This window comes from Mya arenaria, chromosome 6, assembly GCF_026914265.1.
Source record: "Mya arenaria isolate MELC-2E11 chromosome 6, ASM2691426v1".
Lineage (NCBI taxonomy): Eukaryota > Metazoa > Mollusca > Bivalvia > Myida > Myidae > Mya > Mya arenaria.
In genome coordinates, this window is record NC_069127.1 from 38,761,569 (window position 1) to 38,780,676 (window position 19,108).

General features: G+C 35.4%; 1 protein-coding gene across 1 annotated transcript in view; it reads left to right on the top strand.

Annotated features, from left to right (window-relative positions):
• LOC128237776 (uncharacterized) overlaps window positions 1–19,108 on the top strand; it is a 105,462-nt gene that overhangs the window by 72,811 nt on the left and 13,543 nt on the right. The window contains exons 37-48 of the mRNA XM_052953361.1: window positions 1,523–1,702; window positions 1,967–2,071; window positions 2,685–2,808; window positions 3,925–3,998; window positions 4,563–4,680; window positions 10,487–10,549; window positions 13,879–13,960; window positions 14,638–14,728; window positions 15,586–15,662; window positions 16,262–16,396; window positions 17,176–17,301; window positions 18,734–18,888. Of these exons, the coding sequence (XP_052809321.1) occupies window positions 1,523–1,702; window positions 1,967–2,071; window positions 2,685–2,808; window positions 3,925–3,998; window positions 4,563–4,680; window positions 10,487–10,549; window positions 13,879–13,960; window positions 14,638–14,728; window positions 15,586–15,662; window positions 16,262–16,396; window positions 17,176–17,301; window positions 18,734–18,888 (1,330 nt within the window). The remainder of the gene's footprint in view (window positions 1–1,522; window positions 1,703–1,966; window positions 2,072–2,684; window positions 2,809–3,924; window positions 3,999–4,562; window positions 4,681–10,486; window positions 10,550–13,878; window positions 13,961–14,637; window positions 14,729–15,585; window positions 15,663–16,261; window positions 16,397–17,175; window positions 17,302–18,733; window positions 18,889–19,108) is intronic.

The window sequence follows — 19,108 nt, forward strand, 5'->3', positions numbered from 1 at the left end:
ACTATATAATTTAAGTAGTATATATGTTCCAGTAAGCTTTATGAATACAGCCACAAAATGATTTTTATGTAACCAAAGTATTTTAGCATTTTTGTCTTCTTTTTCAAGTAGGTGATCTGTTTATGCGTAAATATAAAGTCAGAGTATTGTTATAGTCCGAGTATTTTGATATTCTTGGTGTCTTCATCGTAGTCCAAAAATGTTTACATTTCAAAATATTCATATAGAAAATATTATTTTGTATATACGGAGCCAATGAGTGGCCATCATTGAAGCATAAACCTAATCATCGAGAATTTCAGTGAAATTTTAAAGGTCCCATGAAGATTTCCCCATGACCCTATGATGAGGCAAATGAAAAAAGTGTCAGCCCTTTTTTTCAGGTTTTGGGGAAAGGTGGCGGGTCCTTCTCAGAGGGGAAAATTAACAAAATTGGGGAAAATTGACATTGACATTTGTTTATAAAAAAAGAAAGGCGAACACAATAAACTTGTTTCACAACTTTAATATCATGTTTTCTCATGCTTTACAAACATATGTCCCTCTTTGACGGATTGAAGATGTTAATCCACAGACTGCACTTTCCTCCGTTTTTCCGCATTATTATTATTATCAAGGCTCAGAGACTGTTGGCGAAAGAATGGATCGACCCGCTTACATCCTTTCGCCGCAATTTTGTCCAATTTCTTGACGTAACAACGATTATTATGCGACATTTCCAACTTCAAACTGAAATATCGTGAACGAAATCGTGGGCGGAAATCGCATATGGTTTCCGGAGTAGATGCTTTATTATTCACATACAATTCAGTTAAACTGGGAACCAGTACATTCGGAACACTCGGTAGTCTAGGAAGTACACTAAGATGACGTCATACCAAAGTTTAGAAGACGGATAATAACTGCGTCGCTTTATATCGTTCCGTTTTCGGATTTTATTTTTTTTGGCGGTGGGGAATTTTAAGCGACAATTGGGGAAAAATATATACTTTTTTGCTTGGGGAATGGGGCCGAATGTCGGCCCCAAAAACAGAATAAAAAAAGGCCTGAGTGTCCTCGAGGCCTCAAAGTAAAAAAATAAGAATTGCAGTGAATATGAACTGAGTTTTTAAGGTAGTCAGTTTATATTATATTCTGTCATAAAAATTGTGATGATCATGAGAAATGGAATATCGATTACAAACATGTATAATAGACAAGGATAGAGGTCATAACAGATATTTGCGTGGCAACATCTTGCTTTTACGCTCAATAAATTATATAAGGGACTCGAATATTTACATTCAGCAACTGACTTCTAACAAATGCCTATGAGTGGAAGGTTGCTAACATTAAAACTAATTTAAAAAATGATCATTAAAGTTCAAAAGTGTACTTAGTGGTTTATGTGAAAGCTTTGATGAGACTTAAATATGGTGGAGAATATGGTTGTTTTAATCAATGACCGGTATTTATTTTATTGAGTATTTTATTAGTGTAGCATTTTTCTAATCTTTGCTTAATACATTCTTTCTTTTTTCAGTCCCTGTCAGCATTGAGGAATCTGACAAAACTTTACAGGTTGTTAAAGAAGGCTCAAAAGACCAGACCTTCATAAGTCTGAATCTTGTGAGAGAGTTTTTCTCTGGGGAAACCAATGGAAGAGTACGAAGGACCGCCTTACTTGGGTGTAAAAGCAGTGCATGTCCGCAAAAATTTCTTGGTATCAATTATGTTTTGTTCCTCTTGTTGTTTCTTAAACATTTCAATACCTTCACTCACACAACGAAGTGGGACAACATCTTTCATTCTTTTTTTATCTATATATTTTTTTACTCATTCAAATCAAACGAGTATCACATAATAACCCCTGAAAAACATTAATACACATGGACTTGGAGTCATTTTGTTAAGCAAAGTAGGTCATTATCAAATGTGGTTCAAGTCCAAATGAGCATTGTTTATATTGGTATGGGGACAATTTCAGAATCTGCAGACACTCGAGAGAAAGTTGATGCTCTGGACAACTGGCAAAAGGCTGCACAAAATGGCCTGTATAGGATAACCACGGCTGACTGGCTTACAAAGATTAGTAAGGGAATTTTGTGTATATATTATACTTAATATTGTGTTCACTCAATGATATAGTCAGAATTATATACTGGACAACTGGCAAAAGGCTGCACAAAATGGCCTGTATAGGATCACCACGGCTGACTGGTTAACAAAGAACAGTAAGGGAATTTTGTATATTATACTAAATATTGTAGGCTCTCAATGATATAGTTATGAGTCTCACGGGGATCGAACCTACAATCCCTCATTATGCAGGTGTATACTGACTAATGCATTGTTGAGGGCTGTAACTGATGTTGGTAACACTTGTGGCCCAATCCCTTTGCATGTTCGATTTCATAATGTTTGTTTCAAAATTAATATTGTGTTGAATTTCACTTTGATATTCTCTTTGTAATATGTGTTTCATTCAATGATATATCATTCAATTAAACTGTATCACGATAAAGGATTGCTCAATAGTGAGACAGTTTGACAATTAGTTCCATTTTATATAAAATGCCTGGTTACACACTTAAATAAGTATCTCTCATTTTGCAATTATTATGAAAACAGCAGATATTGTTATCTCATATATCAAGCTTTGTTTCTATTATAAAAGCATTTTTTTTATTCAAAATGTTATACAGCTCCAGAGAGAAGGCGTCGAAGCACGTACACAAACGTCCCGTACACTGTGGGCACAGAGAGTTGTGATGGCGTCCCGGCAGGCACATACTGTAATGGTCCCCTCGAGCCAGAGACGGAATATATGTAGGTTGATGCATGTCAGTGTTTGATGGTTTAAAAAATGATTACTATGTAAGGCCATGAATTTTATAATCATTATTTCAACCGGTGATTACCTTCATGGTTTGCATTATATGCATTGGTGGTATGTCTGTGCTGTTAAGTATATTGTGAGTCTCTGAAGTGTTTTGGGGCCTTTGAACAGTGTTATCATATGGGGGGGGGGGGGCTACAAAGCTTGTCTCTGTAGCTTTCACCATTTTATTGGATGAAATGTGAGTTAAAGCACTTCTGTTTTTTTAAACGCATAAGTGGACGAAATTGTGATAGCTTTCATAAGTAACATCGTCGTCATTAAGTCATGCAAAAATAACTTAATTGCATTCAAGTGGAAAAATGCCAAGATATAAAATTAGATTGATTTCTAGTTGGCGAATCTGTGGCCATCTTCCAATCATTACATATAAATCAGCTTTTTGCTGTATCAGCCTTGGATTAAATGTGTTATGCCAGAGAGAGGCTTCAAGCAGGCCCTTCTTTTCCCTACTTTTTTGTTAGGCTCCTACTTGTCCCTACTTTTTCTTGAAAAGGCCCTACATCGCTAATTTTTTGTAAAAATAGTTTGAGAAATAAGAGAAATGTAAACAAAATCCATTGTTTGAAAAATTCTGAATCTTTTTTTAATAAGAAGACATTTCTAGTATTTGTGTAGGATTGGTTTGATGCAGAAGGTCTCCAGTGCTGCAAGAGGGGTTCTATGCTGTGAATAAGTGGTGTATGTTGATTGTTGACAGTCAGAGTCATTCAGAGAAGTCAGAGCCACCAATTCTAGCTTCATCTTCTCATCTTGTGGCTGAATCCCTCTTGAGGCACTGGTTTCTAAGCAAAGTTGAATACATCATAATTGATGAATAGGTTTAGTAATCATTTACTTGCATCCAAAAATGTAAGTAAAGAGCCCTACCACCCATACTTTATTGTTATTGGTCACTTGAAAACCTGCAGGGACAACCTGAATAAATACAGCAAGGTCCATAACTCTGGCTTCAGTGATTATCAAGATGTGCCTCTTGTTTTGGAATGGTAGGAAAAAATACAGTAGAGAATTATATACTCATGTTGGCATGTATATTCTTGCAGATTTGTTGCGGTGGTCTGTACCAGCACGGGGTGTACAGTCAGCAAAAATTATGGGCCTTTCATCACAGAGGCAGGTGAGTGGTATTAGTTACTATTATTGTTATTGTTTTAAACTGATTGTTAGCTTAAATATGAATGCAGATATATTATAGAATTGTACTCAAGTCTGTTTCCTTGGTAAGAACTACAGCTATTGTTCCATTTGGGAGGCCATTGCAAGACGTAACTGTAGTTTGGTTTGAGGGGGACACCTATACCAGGAGGGTGCCTTAAGCTCATATAAATTTAATGTGAAATATATATAAAAATATAACATGCATCTTTTGTTTAAATCAATTATTCAAATCTTAGAAAATCATGTGGTTTTGAACTTCTCTGTCACATTGTGAATGTAAAAGTTTTGAAGGTCACAAAATATACAAAATACTTGATTAAAGCTTGAAATATGCAATCATTCAATAACTTGGCAATGAATCTTTTAATGCAAATGAGCCATGTTTCAACAAACTTTATATAGAAAATGTTATTATGTTCTGCCATGGTGTCTACTTTATAGGTAACACCTAAAAAAAATCACTGAGATGTTTCTTAAAGTTGACTGTAATACGTTTATGGATGAGGTCCCTTGTCTGTTTCAGTTCCTCTGCCTATCGGCATGATAGTGGGTATAGTGGTTGGGATTGCTGCAGCCTTGGTAGTCATTGTCATTGTACTAATCTTCCTTCGTCGAAGAAGTAGGAACAAAGCTCCACCAATGTAAGTTACCGATCGTTTTTAATGTAGTCTGTTTTCTGAGATAAAGAGTCAATCTTTGGGATTGCCATGCAGTTGTTGATGTTATATTCTTTATCACAGTGAAAAACAATTTCAGGCTAAATCTCTTTTTCAAGATATTCAAATGAAACTTGGTTAACATGTTTGTCTGAGACATTGAGCTGATTTACACTGAGGTCTATAAATCTGGCTTTAATAATTATGAAGTTATGCCCCTTGTAAAACTGACAAAACAACAACAGAAAATGGTTGGCAATCACTTAGCTGCAGTCTTGTATGCCTTGTCTGTTTTCAAAGAAAACAGTAAGGGTTTCATCATAGCGTTGGTATTGTCATCTCTGCCACCTTTTTCTGCAGGGGTGTTATATATTTGCTCTTTTTTTAAAACCATTTTTATCACATTTATTTCAGTAGATCAGCAGTCAGCCAGTTCTGATTTATTTAAAGCAAGTGAATTGATAGATATAAACAGTGGTCTGCATTTTTTGTGTAAACTACCTATTTTATAGGCCAGTTTACACAAGAAAATGCAGACCAATAAAAAAGTAAAAGGTTGTTGGTATGTAAATGGTTTTGCAGTCACATATAACCATTTGATTGTTCAGCCCTTCAGAATTAATGAAAAATAATAACCTGGAGAATAGCTCAAATCAATTTTCTGGTTACTAACGAATATTGATATAATGTTTAGATGTTGTTTTTTCATTTTAAATGGATAACTATTCATGCATAATTATTTTTTAATGAAAACTAACTGTAAGTGTGTAAAGATTAAGAAATTGTAGCTTTATCATCTTATAGCTTGTCATCACTGTAACCTAATTTGTGCATTTATCCATTCTATATGAAGGTCCTTCTTTATTTTTGTAAAATGGATTTCAGGCTTATAAATAGCTAAATAATTATGACATTATAACAACAGCAAAGTGATTATATAAGTAAGGAACACTTTCAAGACAACTTAATTAAAGTGGAGACTTCAAAATAAATTACACGTTTAACTGCGTTTAATTTACACATGTCAAATGTTGCAATTTAAGGATATTTTTTTAAATAATTGGTCTATGGTCTCTAGTTTTTCCAAAATCAGAAGTAAAAAAAAACTGATTTGTTTTTTGTCCTATTTCCACTGAGTAGAAATCAACCACAAATGCAATTATCACAATTCAATAATATTTTACAGTGTAAACAAAAATGGCTCAGTCGATGCACTGTGTTTTCTTTTCCTTAGCTATTTTGTTCATGCTGTAAGTTATTGTTTAATGCTCAATATAGCACACAAAATATATTTTTATTATTCACACCGATATTTTGAGTATACACAGTTGTTTGGGGTATTCTTGATCAGTCACAACATTTTCATGTATTATTTGTTCAAATCCATTGCTTTGAATAATCTTTTTGTGTCGCCTGAAAAGACGACATATAGGGGTTTAACTTTTGTCGGCGGCAGCGATGGCGTCGGCGGCGGCGTCCGCGTCCCATTTTCGCTTGTCCGGGGTATATCTCCTAAACTGTTAGTGGTATCAACTTGAAACTTCATATGTAGATAGATCTAATTGAGGGCAAGTGCAGTGCACAAGAACTGTTACTCTTGCTTCCATATCTTTAGAGTTATTGCCCTTTGTTATTTTTCATGCTTAAAGTTTTGTCCGGGGCATATCTTGTAGAATATAAGAGTTATCAACTTGAAACTTCATATGTAGATAGATCTCATGGAGGGCAAGTGCAGTGCACAATAACAGTAACTCTTGCTTTCTTAGTTTTAAAATTATTGCCCTTTGTTAATTTTCATGCTTAAAGTTTTGTCCGGGGCATATCTTGAAGAATATAAGATGTATCAACTTGAAACTTTATAGCTAGATAGATCTCATTGAGGGCAAGTGCAGTGCACAATAACAGTAACTCTTGCTTTCTTAGTTTTAAAGTTATTGCCCTTTGTTAATTTTCATGCTTGAAGTTTTGTCCGGGGCATATCTTGAAGAATATAAGAGGTATCAACTTGAAACTTCATAGCTAGATATATCTCATTGAGGGCAAGTGCAGTGCACAATAACAGTAACTCTTGCTTTCTTAGTTTTAAAGTTATTGCCCTTTGTTAATTTTCATGCTTAAAGTTTTGTCTGGGGCATATCTTGAAGAATATAAGAGGTATCAACTTGAAACTTCATAGCTAGATAGATCTCATTGAGGGCAAGTGCAGTGCACAAGAACCGTTACTCTTGCTGCCATATTTTTAGAGTTATTGCCCTTTGTTAATTTTCTTGCTTAGGTTTTGTCCGTGGCATATCTCGTAAACTATAGGAGGTTTCAACCTCAAACTTATTTCGTAGGTATATCTGATCGAGGGTTCAAATGCCACCTACACTTGAAAGTTAAATGACAACATCATTGTCTATAAATGAATAAAATGCCAATCTAACAGCTATAATGTCGACAGTAAATAATTCGTCAGGCGACACATCCGACTCGCGGAGTTCTAGTTGATATTATATAAAAGACAAATTATTCACAAGTTGAACTTAACTAGTTTAAGTAGCAAAATGCTCAGGCTGTTATTGATATTTTACACTCTTGAATTTACTTCCTGATCACCTAGGTCAGTTTCGGATAAAAAAGGGGTGTTCTCAGAGCAGTAAGGAAACTTTCTTAAAGGGTTACAAGTCTTTATTTGAAGTATATAATGTATTTCTCATTGAATATACAAGTTGGGGCACACATTTGTTCCATTGAATCAATAATTCTATGCCTTTTGTACATGCCATAGTCATATTGATTTTAAAAGGGGGCATTAATAGAACAATGATTTAAAAAGATTGTATTCTAAACATGCATTGAGACTAGCATTAATTTAAATAACAAACAAACACTGCATTTAAGTTTACATGTACACATGCATTGATTTAGATCACAGTTAAAAATGATTGGAATTACCAAAAATCACATTTATTACATTAAATACTGGTTAAATAATTTCAATTCAAACTTCATTAAACATCAAACAACATGATATTTCACTTTTTCACTAAACAAATGACACCTTCATGGCAGAACTTTCTTGCAATGATAAGTTTAAGAGGGAGACAGTAGATTCAAACGTGCATGATGGACATGTGATGAAATATGAGCTTGGGATAACAGCACCCCTTTCTTTACCGTCAGGTGCTGGCCTGGTAGTGCAGGGAGGAAAACTTGGACACAGTTTATCAGTTGTAATGATATAAATGCTACCATCCTCATCTAGGACACTTATGTGAAACCCTGCCAATGTTTTAGGTGCATGACCAATTAGCAGGCCTGCAATTTCTGAAAATTTTAATTGTCTACGTTGGCCTGTCAACATTTCATGAATGTGACTTTCATTAAATGTGTCATGGTCAGGTAACCATACAAGACATGCCTCTTTGTATACAATGTAAGTGTTTTCCCCGGTCAACCCTTAGTTCAGTTGGAGGATCTGTAATAGGTAGCCATGGCTTGATATGTTAGGCATGGTATCCCTTTATAACACAATTGCCTTTGACAAATTACCATCAATTTTGCCTGAAGGTCTCAGAACTGGCTCACTGGTTCTTCATACCTGAAACAGAAAGTATTTCATTGATCAATATTCTATTAAATTTAATATTCAATTAATCTTTTGATTTAAATAGGACATCAAAATTTGATTTCATAAAACAAGATTTGCCTGTTTGTTTTAAAATTTGACTACATGTGTATGTTTACAAACTTAACATGTATATAAATTTTCTTTTTACAATAGCTATAGTCATGCTCTTCCTATCAATTCCATATCATAACATGTGGCAATTAACACAGGGGACTGAGGTTTAGTTAAGGTGCATTAAAATAATACTTTCTGATAAAACTTCGCTGTTAATTTATTTACAAAAACGCCGTAATTTTCTTGTACTTTTTCAAATGAGAGTGTGTATGTCTTATTGTCTTTGATACAATATAGTTCTTTTTATCACAATTTCATATTTGATTTTTTCATATTTGATTTTTTTCAATTGCCTTGATCCGGAACTGACCAAAATCCGGAATACCCTAAACAACTGTGGCTCAGTCAATAATGTGTTAGTGTAGCCTTTACAATAATAACCAACACTTGACACTCCTTATCAAAATAAAAAGAAATCAAGTCAATAATGAACCCAGTCAGTGATATTATTCAAAGTCCTAAATTGCAAAATAACTAACGTAAGAATGGATGGATAATGATGAAAGTTGGTGTGTAGGAAGGTTATGTGAAGAGCTAGCTTGGGATTGCTTTTGAGGGGGACGCATTTGTTGAACCTTACAACAGAAACAAAACATACTAACAAGAGCAGAAAGCTCCAACCGAAACTGTAAGATAAGTCCACTGAGGGCCTACAATGATCAAACACCAAGTTGGTTTGACCAAGATGGTGCATGATCTAGACTTAGACTCCCATAAACAACAACAATTCAGGTCAAGACTTACAATGCTTAAAATAAAACATGGCATCATCCAAATATCGAAACAATGAGAAACAACAACAGCAGAATCCCTTGATGTGGGGTCTTTTCCCCTCTGCAGTTTCTCAACAAAAATTATCACTGATCACTCACACTGGACTCTTTATATTGTTATCAATGAGAATTTACCAATACTATAAAAATAAATAAAAAGTGTTTGTTAAACTTTTATGAACCTGTACGTTTTGTTTAAAGTACTTGCCAAAAATCACCTCACACCCATATATATATCTTTTGCTGTTTCTTTATTAATCCGTCATCCAACAATTTGAGAGATTGAGAGAGGGGGTTAATGGTGAATCTGTAAACCTATTTATGAAAAAACTGGCCAATATTATAAGTTATGGAGTTAATAAGTAGATGACCCAATATGGGATATATGGGGCAAAGGAAACTGTATCGGGTGAGAGAAAAGCTCGAACCCGAATATGGTTTCCTGTGCCCAGGTAATTCCCAAATCGGGTCACCTACTAACTCCATAATGTATATATCACATTGACAACCTTTTTTTATGTTTAAATGTTTCATTTATTCATCGGAATATTCATTGGCATCGGGAAATAGACGCCATTTTGGTATGATATAAATTTGGTTACCCAATATGGAAAAATATGGGGTCACCGCTTGACCAGTTTTGGACCAATGGTGTTGCATCATTTATATTTGAGGCATGATATGTTTCTGTATGCCTAGTTACTTGGTATTTGGACTGCATTTTTTGACCAGTCGAGCGATTGGTACCAGTCATGAGGTAAACATTACCCCGGTTCCCGTTCGCGCGTAAAGTTGAAAAGCGCATGCCGGGTCCGGCCGGTGTGCATGGTCAAAATTACTGGCGAAGATTTGTGAGTCGGTAAAAAAACAGTATTCTTGGCAGAGTTGTCAAAGAAAATTGCGATAACACTACTAGTTTGTGCTTGTTGAGCGATTGCACCTTGGAGATAACTTCCTTCTGAACATGCATGCGACGTAAACAGTTGTTTTATCGAAAAATTCTTGTAGATCTGAGCTCGTTTCCACACATATGTCTCGACCCGAAATCGGCTAACCTTCATAACTTGTTCATAACTTGTGAATGATAAAGATTGTATGGAATTGTATAATATTTAATATGCAAAAATAAACGACAAAAAGTTGATTATATGTTTATTATGTGTATCGTAGACAGCTCGACTGGCCAAAAAATGCAGTCCAAATACCAAGTAACTGTGTCTGTATGTACATGTTATACACATGATAATGTTGAAATTATATGTTTGACATGTTTTGCTGATGTATATACCAGGTCACCAATTCCTGATGAAGGTCTCACTGAAGTGGAGATTGGAGAAAAGATTCAGAGGAAAAGGTAGGGCGTTATCTCACAGAACTGGTGCTTGACTTTTCAGGAATAGAAGATGAATATCCTTCTGGTCCTTGAAGGTGGTTTAGACAAGAGTTTCTGGTTGACATTTTAGGCATGGGGCAGGAATGTCTATATTTCTACAATAGTCCTTGAAGGTGGTTTAGACAGAGTTTCTGGTTGACATTTTAGGCAGAAGACAGGAATGTCTGTGTTTCTAGTCATTGATGGTGGTTTAGACAGAATTTCAGGTTGACATTTTAGGCAGAAGACAGGAATGTCTGTGTTTCTTGTCATTGATGGTGGTTTAGACAGAATTTCAGGTTGACATTTTAGGCAGAAGACAGGAATGTCTGTGTTTCTAGTCCTTGAAGGTGGTTTAGATAGAGTTTCTGGTTGACATTTTAGGCAGAAGACAGGAATGTCTGTGTTTCTAGTCATTGATGGTGGTTTAGACAGAGTTTCTGGTTGACATTTTAGGCAGAAGACAGGAATGTCTGTATTTCTAGTCATTGATGGTGGTTTAGACAGAGTTTCTGGTTGACATTTTAGGCATAGGACAGAAATGTCTGTGTTTCTTGTCCTTGAAGGTGGTTTAGACAGAGTTTCTGGTTGACATTTTAGGCAGAAGACAGGAATGTCTGTGTTTCTAGTCATTGAAGGTGGTTTAGACAGAGTTTCTGGTTGACATTTTAGGCATAGAACAGGAATGTCTGTCTTTCTACTCCTTGAAGGTGGTTTATACAGAATTTCTGGTTGACATTTTAGATATAGAACAGGAATGTCTGTCTTTCTACTCCTTGAAGGTGGTTTATACAGAATTTCTGGTTGACATTTTAGATATAGAACAGGAATGTCTGTCTTTCTACTCCTTGAAGGTGGTTTATACAGAATTTCTGGATGACATTTTAGATATAGAACAGGAATGTCTGTCTTTCTACTCCTTGAAGGTGGTTTAGACAGAATTTCTGGATGACATTTTAGGCAGAAGACAGGAATGTCTGTGTTTCTTGTTCTTGAAGGTGGTTTAGACAAAGTTTCTGGTTGACATCTTAGCCATAGAACAGGAATGTCTGTGTTTCTGGTGCTTGAAGGTGGTTTAGACAGAGTTTCTGGTTGACATTTTAGGCAGAAGACAGGAATGTCTGTGTTTCTTGTTCTTGAAGGTGGTTTAGACAAAGTTTCTGGTTGACATCTTAGCCATAGAACAGGAATGTCTTTGTTTCTGGTCCTTGAAGGTTGTTTAGACAGAGTTTCTGGTTGACATTTTAGGCAGAAGACAGGAATGTCTGTGTTTCTTGTTCTTGAAGGTGGTTTAGACAAAGTTTCTGGTTGACATCTTAGCCATAGAACAGGAATGTCTGTGTTTCTAGTTTTTGAAGGTGGTTTAGACAGCGTTACTTTGCCTTTAATAGGGATAACATGATGATCAAGTTTGTTCAAAAGCAATTGTTTTAGACTTGGAAAACTTCCGTTATAATCATTTGCAAAATCTCTGAATCCATTATCACTGTGGAGGTGTTTTCTAAAATTAGAAAAATAGTGTAGAATGACAGCAAAAAAATCTGAAATTGACAGCTAAAAATAAAATTATCATTGATATGTTAAAAATAAAATTTATCATTTATAAGTTGGTGTTTCTCGTGTGTTTGCTCTGTTCATGGTTCTTTCTGGTTCCCTGTTCCTCTTGTTGACATAATGATTTGGGTGCCGTTAAACTAGCAAGTAATGTTCACCACTGGAATTTTCTGGGTGATCCTATGCAGTTATACTGAGTTTGTTTACGTGATGAAAAGAACCTTTTGATATTGTTCAAGGGACATCTTAACCATGGGTACTCAGGTAAGTATATGGTGCATTTCAAGTGTAGTTTTAAGGTTGGAATCCCCTGCGATCGAAGAGTTAATATTATATTTGAATCTTTAATACTACTATGTAATTTTCACAACAGACCAGAAGACCTTCTTCATAGGACTATATTAATAACTCAGTATCCTGAAATCAAAGCAAAGAGGTAAAGTGTGAAATTAATGCCAAGAGGTAGTGTGAAATTAATGCAATGAGGTAAAGTGTGAAATTAATGCAAAGAGGTAAAGTGTGAAATTAATGCAAAGAGGTAAAGTGTGAAATTAACGGAAATTGATAAAGTGTGAAATTAATGCTAAGAGGTAAAGTGTGAAATTAATGCAAAGAGATAAAGTGTGAAATTAACGAAAGTTTATAAAGTGTAAAATTAATGCTAAGAGGTAAAGTGTGAAATTAATGCTAATATTGTTTAAAATCTGTCTAGCGATATGACCTTTTTTTTAATGCACAATACAAGATTTTGTAAATCATGTGTATCCTTTGGTAAGTCATATGTGAAAATTATAGTATCAGGTGCTTCTTATGACAAATACATGTGACAGTTTTTTTTGGTTAGTGAAGCTGTTAGCAGCCGCATGTGAGTTTATTGGTGGTGCATTGAAGAAGGACTGGTGGTTTTCTAAGGGCTGTTTCCACCCACAAAACAAGTCCACACTTTCGTGCAATGCCATGCAAACAAGAGTAAATTTGAATAAGTTTATATAACTTAATTCTTCACAATCAATGTGAAATAAAAAACAACAACAATTACCGGTGAAGTAAATGTAACAGAATGTTCAATATCAGAGGGTTCTTTCCTAACACTGTTTCACTCTGAAAGATGTTTTCAGTTCAGTTTTTGTCCTCTTACTTGGCTGTTTTTGACTCTTACTTGGCTGGTTTTTGATACTGCCTCTTACTTGGCTGTTTTTGACTCTTACTTGGCTCGTTTTTGATACTGCCTCTTACTTGGCTGTTCTTGATGTTTGATTCACTGTTCTTGCCCCATGAATCTTACAAATGCCATGTATTTCTTAATACACTTTTGTGCAAGGATTGTTCTAATTTTTAGTTGATTCCAGAGGATTTGTTAGTGTTTTGACTTTGTTTCTTGGTGTGAAACTCATTTTTTGAAAACTGTGTTTTCTATGAAAGTTTGTTTTTCTCTATTCTGAATACTAAAAATTTATTCATTTGCCCATTAAATAATTAGCTGTGAAGACTGAGTATTCATTTGCTCAAAATCATGATGAAAATTTATTATTTTGTTATAATTCTGTCTATTATCTTAATTCAAGTGTATTTAATAATGACTGTGTTACTCTTTGTAATTAAAAACTGACAAATAACTGTAAATGATTTGTACCTTAAATGATTTCTTTTATTACAATTAATTGATGAAGTATTCATTTTAGGGTATATTACCACAGTAACATCAAATTTCAATACATTTACAATTCAAAAATAAATATTAACCTCTGTGATTATAGGCCAATTCGACTGAGTGAGTTTGACGCGTACCTTACGAAGATGCACAAGGATTCCAACCTGAAGTTCTCCGATGAATATGAGGTCAGTGCCAGTTTTGATATGCTGTTAATTTTCTGACCATTAATATGATATAAATGAATTGGTTGCTGTTAATTTCCCTGCTTAGAATCTTAAATGGATTTATTTGTTGTTTATATAATTATGTATTTTTTTTATATCTTATTAATTAAATGATCTTTGACCATCTCCGTGGCATAGTGGTTATGGCTTCTGCCTACGGAGCGGGAGGTCATGGGTTCGATCCCTGGCTGCATCATACCGAAGGACATTTAAAGTTGGTACAAGTAGCTCCTTTGCCTGGTGCTCGGCATTTAAAGGGTAGTACTGGTTTAACCCAGGAAAGTTGTACCCCGTGTATCGGTGCTTTACATCGAGCACGTAAAAGAACCAAGGTTACCTGTATTTATTCATATATCATAAATGTAGATATTGCGCTTAATTTCGCTGTGTAAAATCCCCTTGTGTAATATCAAAATCCCCTGGAATTCGGACCAAAATCCTTGGGCAAGCCTCTCAGAAAAATGGCATGTATGCGTATGTATTATATCTTTGCCAAAACAAAAGAATTTGATCGTCATCATTCTGTTTCGGCTCAAAAATGGATCCTTATGCTTTAAATTGTTATTCAATTTTTTTTATAAGCCTTGGAAAAATTACAGGGTCAGATTCAATTATCAAACCATTCTTTTGTTATTCAGGACTTGAAGACCCTGAGCCCAAAACACCCAACAGTTGCTTCTGACCTGGAGGAGAACAGGGCCAAGAACAGATACATCAACATCATTCCTTGTAAGTTATTGATTTAAATGACCATTAATTTTCTTGCATACTGAAGATGTGTTTTGGGTCATGTGACTAGTGCTTGAAAAACCCGTCTTAATTACACCCCCCATGAAAGATGAGTCACACGCAACAGCTTATTTCTTTTATTTTATGGTTTATATAAAGTATATTATGTCATTTCAATAAAGCGCAATCAAATATATAAGTATGCAAGACTTTTGATTAGAATTGAAAATAAATAATTATAAAAACATGACTTTTAGAGGAACTTTTTGACATCAATAGTGATTTTAAATTATTGTGCTTTATGACGTCAGTATCGAAAAATCTGTCCCCGGGGCACGAAGAGTGGTTGGTTACTAGGCAAGCCTTGTTACCGGCTTATGTGGGTGCCCTCGGGTCGGATTTTTCTATCCATACTGGAAACACATGATACTTATAATCTACCCATAATACAATGAAAACACAATTAGTCAAGAATTTAAAAATAAATGATGTTAAGAGACACAAGACAACAGCTCAAATTAACTAGCGACACAAAATGTTTAAACACCACATTCACAAATAAAAACACCAACGACAAACTACACATGCATCAATTTTTTTTACTGATATATGATGGGATTACCGCCTTGGAAAAGTCAGTGTAACATGAGGTCACTGGAACACAAGAATACTAGGAGCTTTTTTATGGGCCATTTAAACTAAATAGTGTTAATGCACAAGTTACAGTATTGTGCTATAGCACTGTTAAAAATATCTCCTATGGTATGAAACTGTTCCTAGGATTCTTGTTCAAAAACTCCCTCCAGTTATTTGATTGTGATCTTAAAGGAATAAAAATTGAAAGTTCTATTCCGCAGTTGACCATAGCCGTGTGAAGCTGACCACTAACGGAGAGGATGACAAAGATGACTACATCAACGGAAACTATCTACCGGTATGTGACATAACAGGGGCATGCTCATAGCTGATATGCAAATACACACTTATGTATTGAAATTTTGACAGGTCAAAGTTTTTGTCATACCAAAACCTCCGAATTTGTAATAAAAAACTAAAGTGGGTAGGGAGTGAAGGGGTTAATATGCCGTCTGTCTATGAACTGCGTAATCACAAATCAGCCCTAGCTACTCTCCTGAGGGATGACAGGAAATTTTCCTGATTCATGGATAAATAAACTAAGAAGAGATAGAAAAACTTTGATTTTACATTTTCATTCAGTCAGTGATGAAATACCCTGTCCTGACTTGATTTTACTATACCTTGTAAATCAAACCATCGTTTTGAAGGAACATAGGTTAACCATCTTAGGAATATATTTCAAACCTAACCAAAATATATAATAATATGCAAATAATCGTTGGAAATTCAAGATTTCTGTTTGTCAGTTTGCATAATTATTTAAGCGTTTATTTGAACCATTCCCTTTATGAATATGTTGGTGTTCAAGGTCCACTACCTGCTACAGGAAGATGATGTGGAAACAAAACATCTTTTGCTAATCTTCAAACAAATTGTCAGTGTGTTATACTATAGGGTTACCACTCCCCGCGTGAGTACATCGGCTGTCAGGGCCCACTACCCGCCACCATTGACGATCACTGGAGAATGATCTGGGAACAGAATGTCACCATCATTGTCATGCTTACACTCTGCAAGGAGGGACAGAAGGTGGGGGCTGTTGTATCATTTTTCATACACAATTCAGTCAAACCCTATTGGCTCGAACCACAGGGACCTGTGAAAATACCTCGAGCCTAGGAAATTTGAGCCAAGCAGGAATACCTACCTTTAGTATAATAAAAAAATTGGTCCTTTGCACCCAGTTTGAGCCAACAAGAAATTCGAGTCAAACTAGTGCGAGCCAAAGGGGTTTGACTGTATTATACTGCCCCTTGCCTTAATAAACTGACTCATGCCTTTTAAGTTGTGATAACATTTGACTGATGAATAGAAAGTTCTACAAATGAAAATATAAAATTTGCAAATTTAACCTATCCAATCAATATGTAATTATGCATAATCCTTTGGACCAAAATGAAAAATTAAAAAATTTAACCTGTCAAAACAATATAATTGCGCTTAACAATTGGACCCAAATGAAAATTTAAAATTAAATTTTAACCTGTTCAAACAATGTATGCATTCCAAATTTTTTACCCAAATGCAAAAATAAGCAAATTTAATCTGTCAAAACTATGTATGCACTAATGATTTGGACTGCAATGAAAATATATAAGCAAATTTAACCTTTAAAGACAAAGTAGAGTATGCACTGTTTGTTTAAATCAAAATGAAAAAAGATGCCTCAGATAAAGCAATTCCAGCTACCACCAAAATAATTAGAAAGACAACCATGTGAGATGACCTTGTATTCTAAGCTAGTAAACAAAGAAGAAATAACCCTAATCAATTGTTATTTATCTCCACATGTATTTATGACTTTTCAGATCAAGTGTGAGCAGTACTGGCCCGATGAGGTTGGAGATCCGAAACAATACGGAGAGGTTGTCGTGGAGATGACCTCATACTCCAATATCAAGACTTACGACTTCAGAGTCTTCAAGATACGCAACGTAAGACATTTATTATTGAATAAAACCTAATTCATCACAAGCAGTATGAAAAGATCGTCATTGAGTTGATGATCGTCATTGTTCACTTGTCGTCACATGCAGTATGGAGAGATGGTTATGAAGATGATGTTTGTCATGGTTTATTTGTCATCACATGCAGTATGGAGAGATCGTCATGGAGATGATGTTTGCCATGGTTCAGTTATCATTGCAAGCAGAAAGGAGAAATCGTCATGGAGATGATGTTTGTCCTGGTTCAGTTGTCATCACAAGCAGAATGGAGATATTATCATGGAGATGATGTTTGTCATGGTTCACTTATCATGACATGCACTATAGAGAGATCGTCATGGAGATGATGTTTGTCATGGTTCAGTTGTCATCACAAGCAGAATGGAGAGATCATCATTGAGATGATGTTTGTCATGCTTCACTTGTCATGACAAGCAGAATGGAAATATTATCATGGAGATGATGTTTGTCATGGTTCACTTGTCATCACAAGCAGAATGGAGAGATCATCATGGAGATGATGTTTGTCATGGTTCACTTGTCATGACAAGCAGAATGGAGAGATCATCATGGAGATGATGTTTGTCATGGTTCACTTGTCATGACAAGCAGAATGGAGAGATCGTCATGGAGATGATGTTTTTCATGGTTCACTTGTCATGACAAGCAGAATGGAGAGATCGTCATTGAGATGATGTTTGTCATGGTTCACTTGTCATGACAAGCAGAATGGAGAGATTGTCATTGAGATGATGATTGTCATGGTTCACTTGTCATGACAAGCAGAATGGAGAGATCATCATGGGGATGATGTTTGTTATGGTTTACTTGTCATGCCATGGGTTATAGAGAGTTCGTCATGGAGATAATGTTTGTCATGGTTCAAGTGTCATCACAAGCAGAATGGAGAGATCATCATGGAGATGATGTTTGTCATGGTTCAGTTGTCATCATAAGCAGAATGGAGAGATCGTCATGGAGATGATGTTTGTCATGGTTCAGTTGTCATTACAAGCAGAATGATGTTTGTCATGGTTAAGTTGTTATCGTAAGCAGAATAGAGATGACATCATACTTAAACAAGTCCTCTTTAGGATTCAAAATAACAACAGGCCTGACTGCGCCCAAGACAGAAATAATTCCTTCTATATTGATAAGGAGATATGACCATCTTGTGTCCTCCTTTACGATCTGATTTAATGAAGATGAGCTTTTTCTATCTTTAGTATCAACGTTTCACGAGGTGACAGACAACATTTCGTTTTTTCAGCACCAGTCACAATCCATTAATATATGTACAGTTTACCATTTTTGATAGTGCTCAGCTATTATTAGTATGTATCGTATGTTTAACATCTATCTTCAGAACCAATTTTAAAAAAAAACAATCTGAAATTATCCTTTATTTACTGGTTCCCAGGGCAGCCAGACCCGTACGATAAAGCACTTCCACTTCCTAACGTGGCAGGACTTCCAGGCAAACGTTAAGCACGACATCATCCTGAACTTCATCCGAGACGTACGCCACCAGATACAGCCACCTGACAAGGCTGGGCCCATGATCGTGCACTGCAGGTTAGTATGTTAAGTAGGTGCACTCGTGCTGTTGTTGTCTTATTATTGTTTGGTTATTCTGTTTGTTAGACTATAAAGAAAACAGCAAGAGACAAGCTTTGTCACTGGCATAGCACTGTTTTGTTTTGCTTTTTTAACAGTATTAAATAACATCTGGCTGACGATCAGCTTATTTTTACCATCCGCTCATTGTAGCTTTCAGCTTAGCTCATTGTAATCA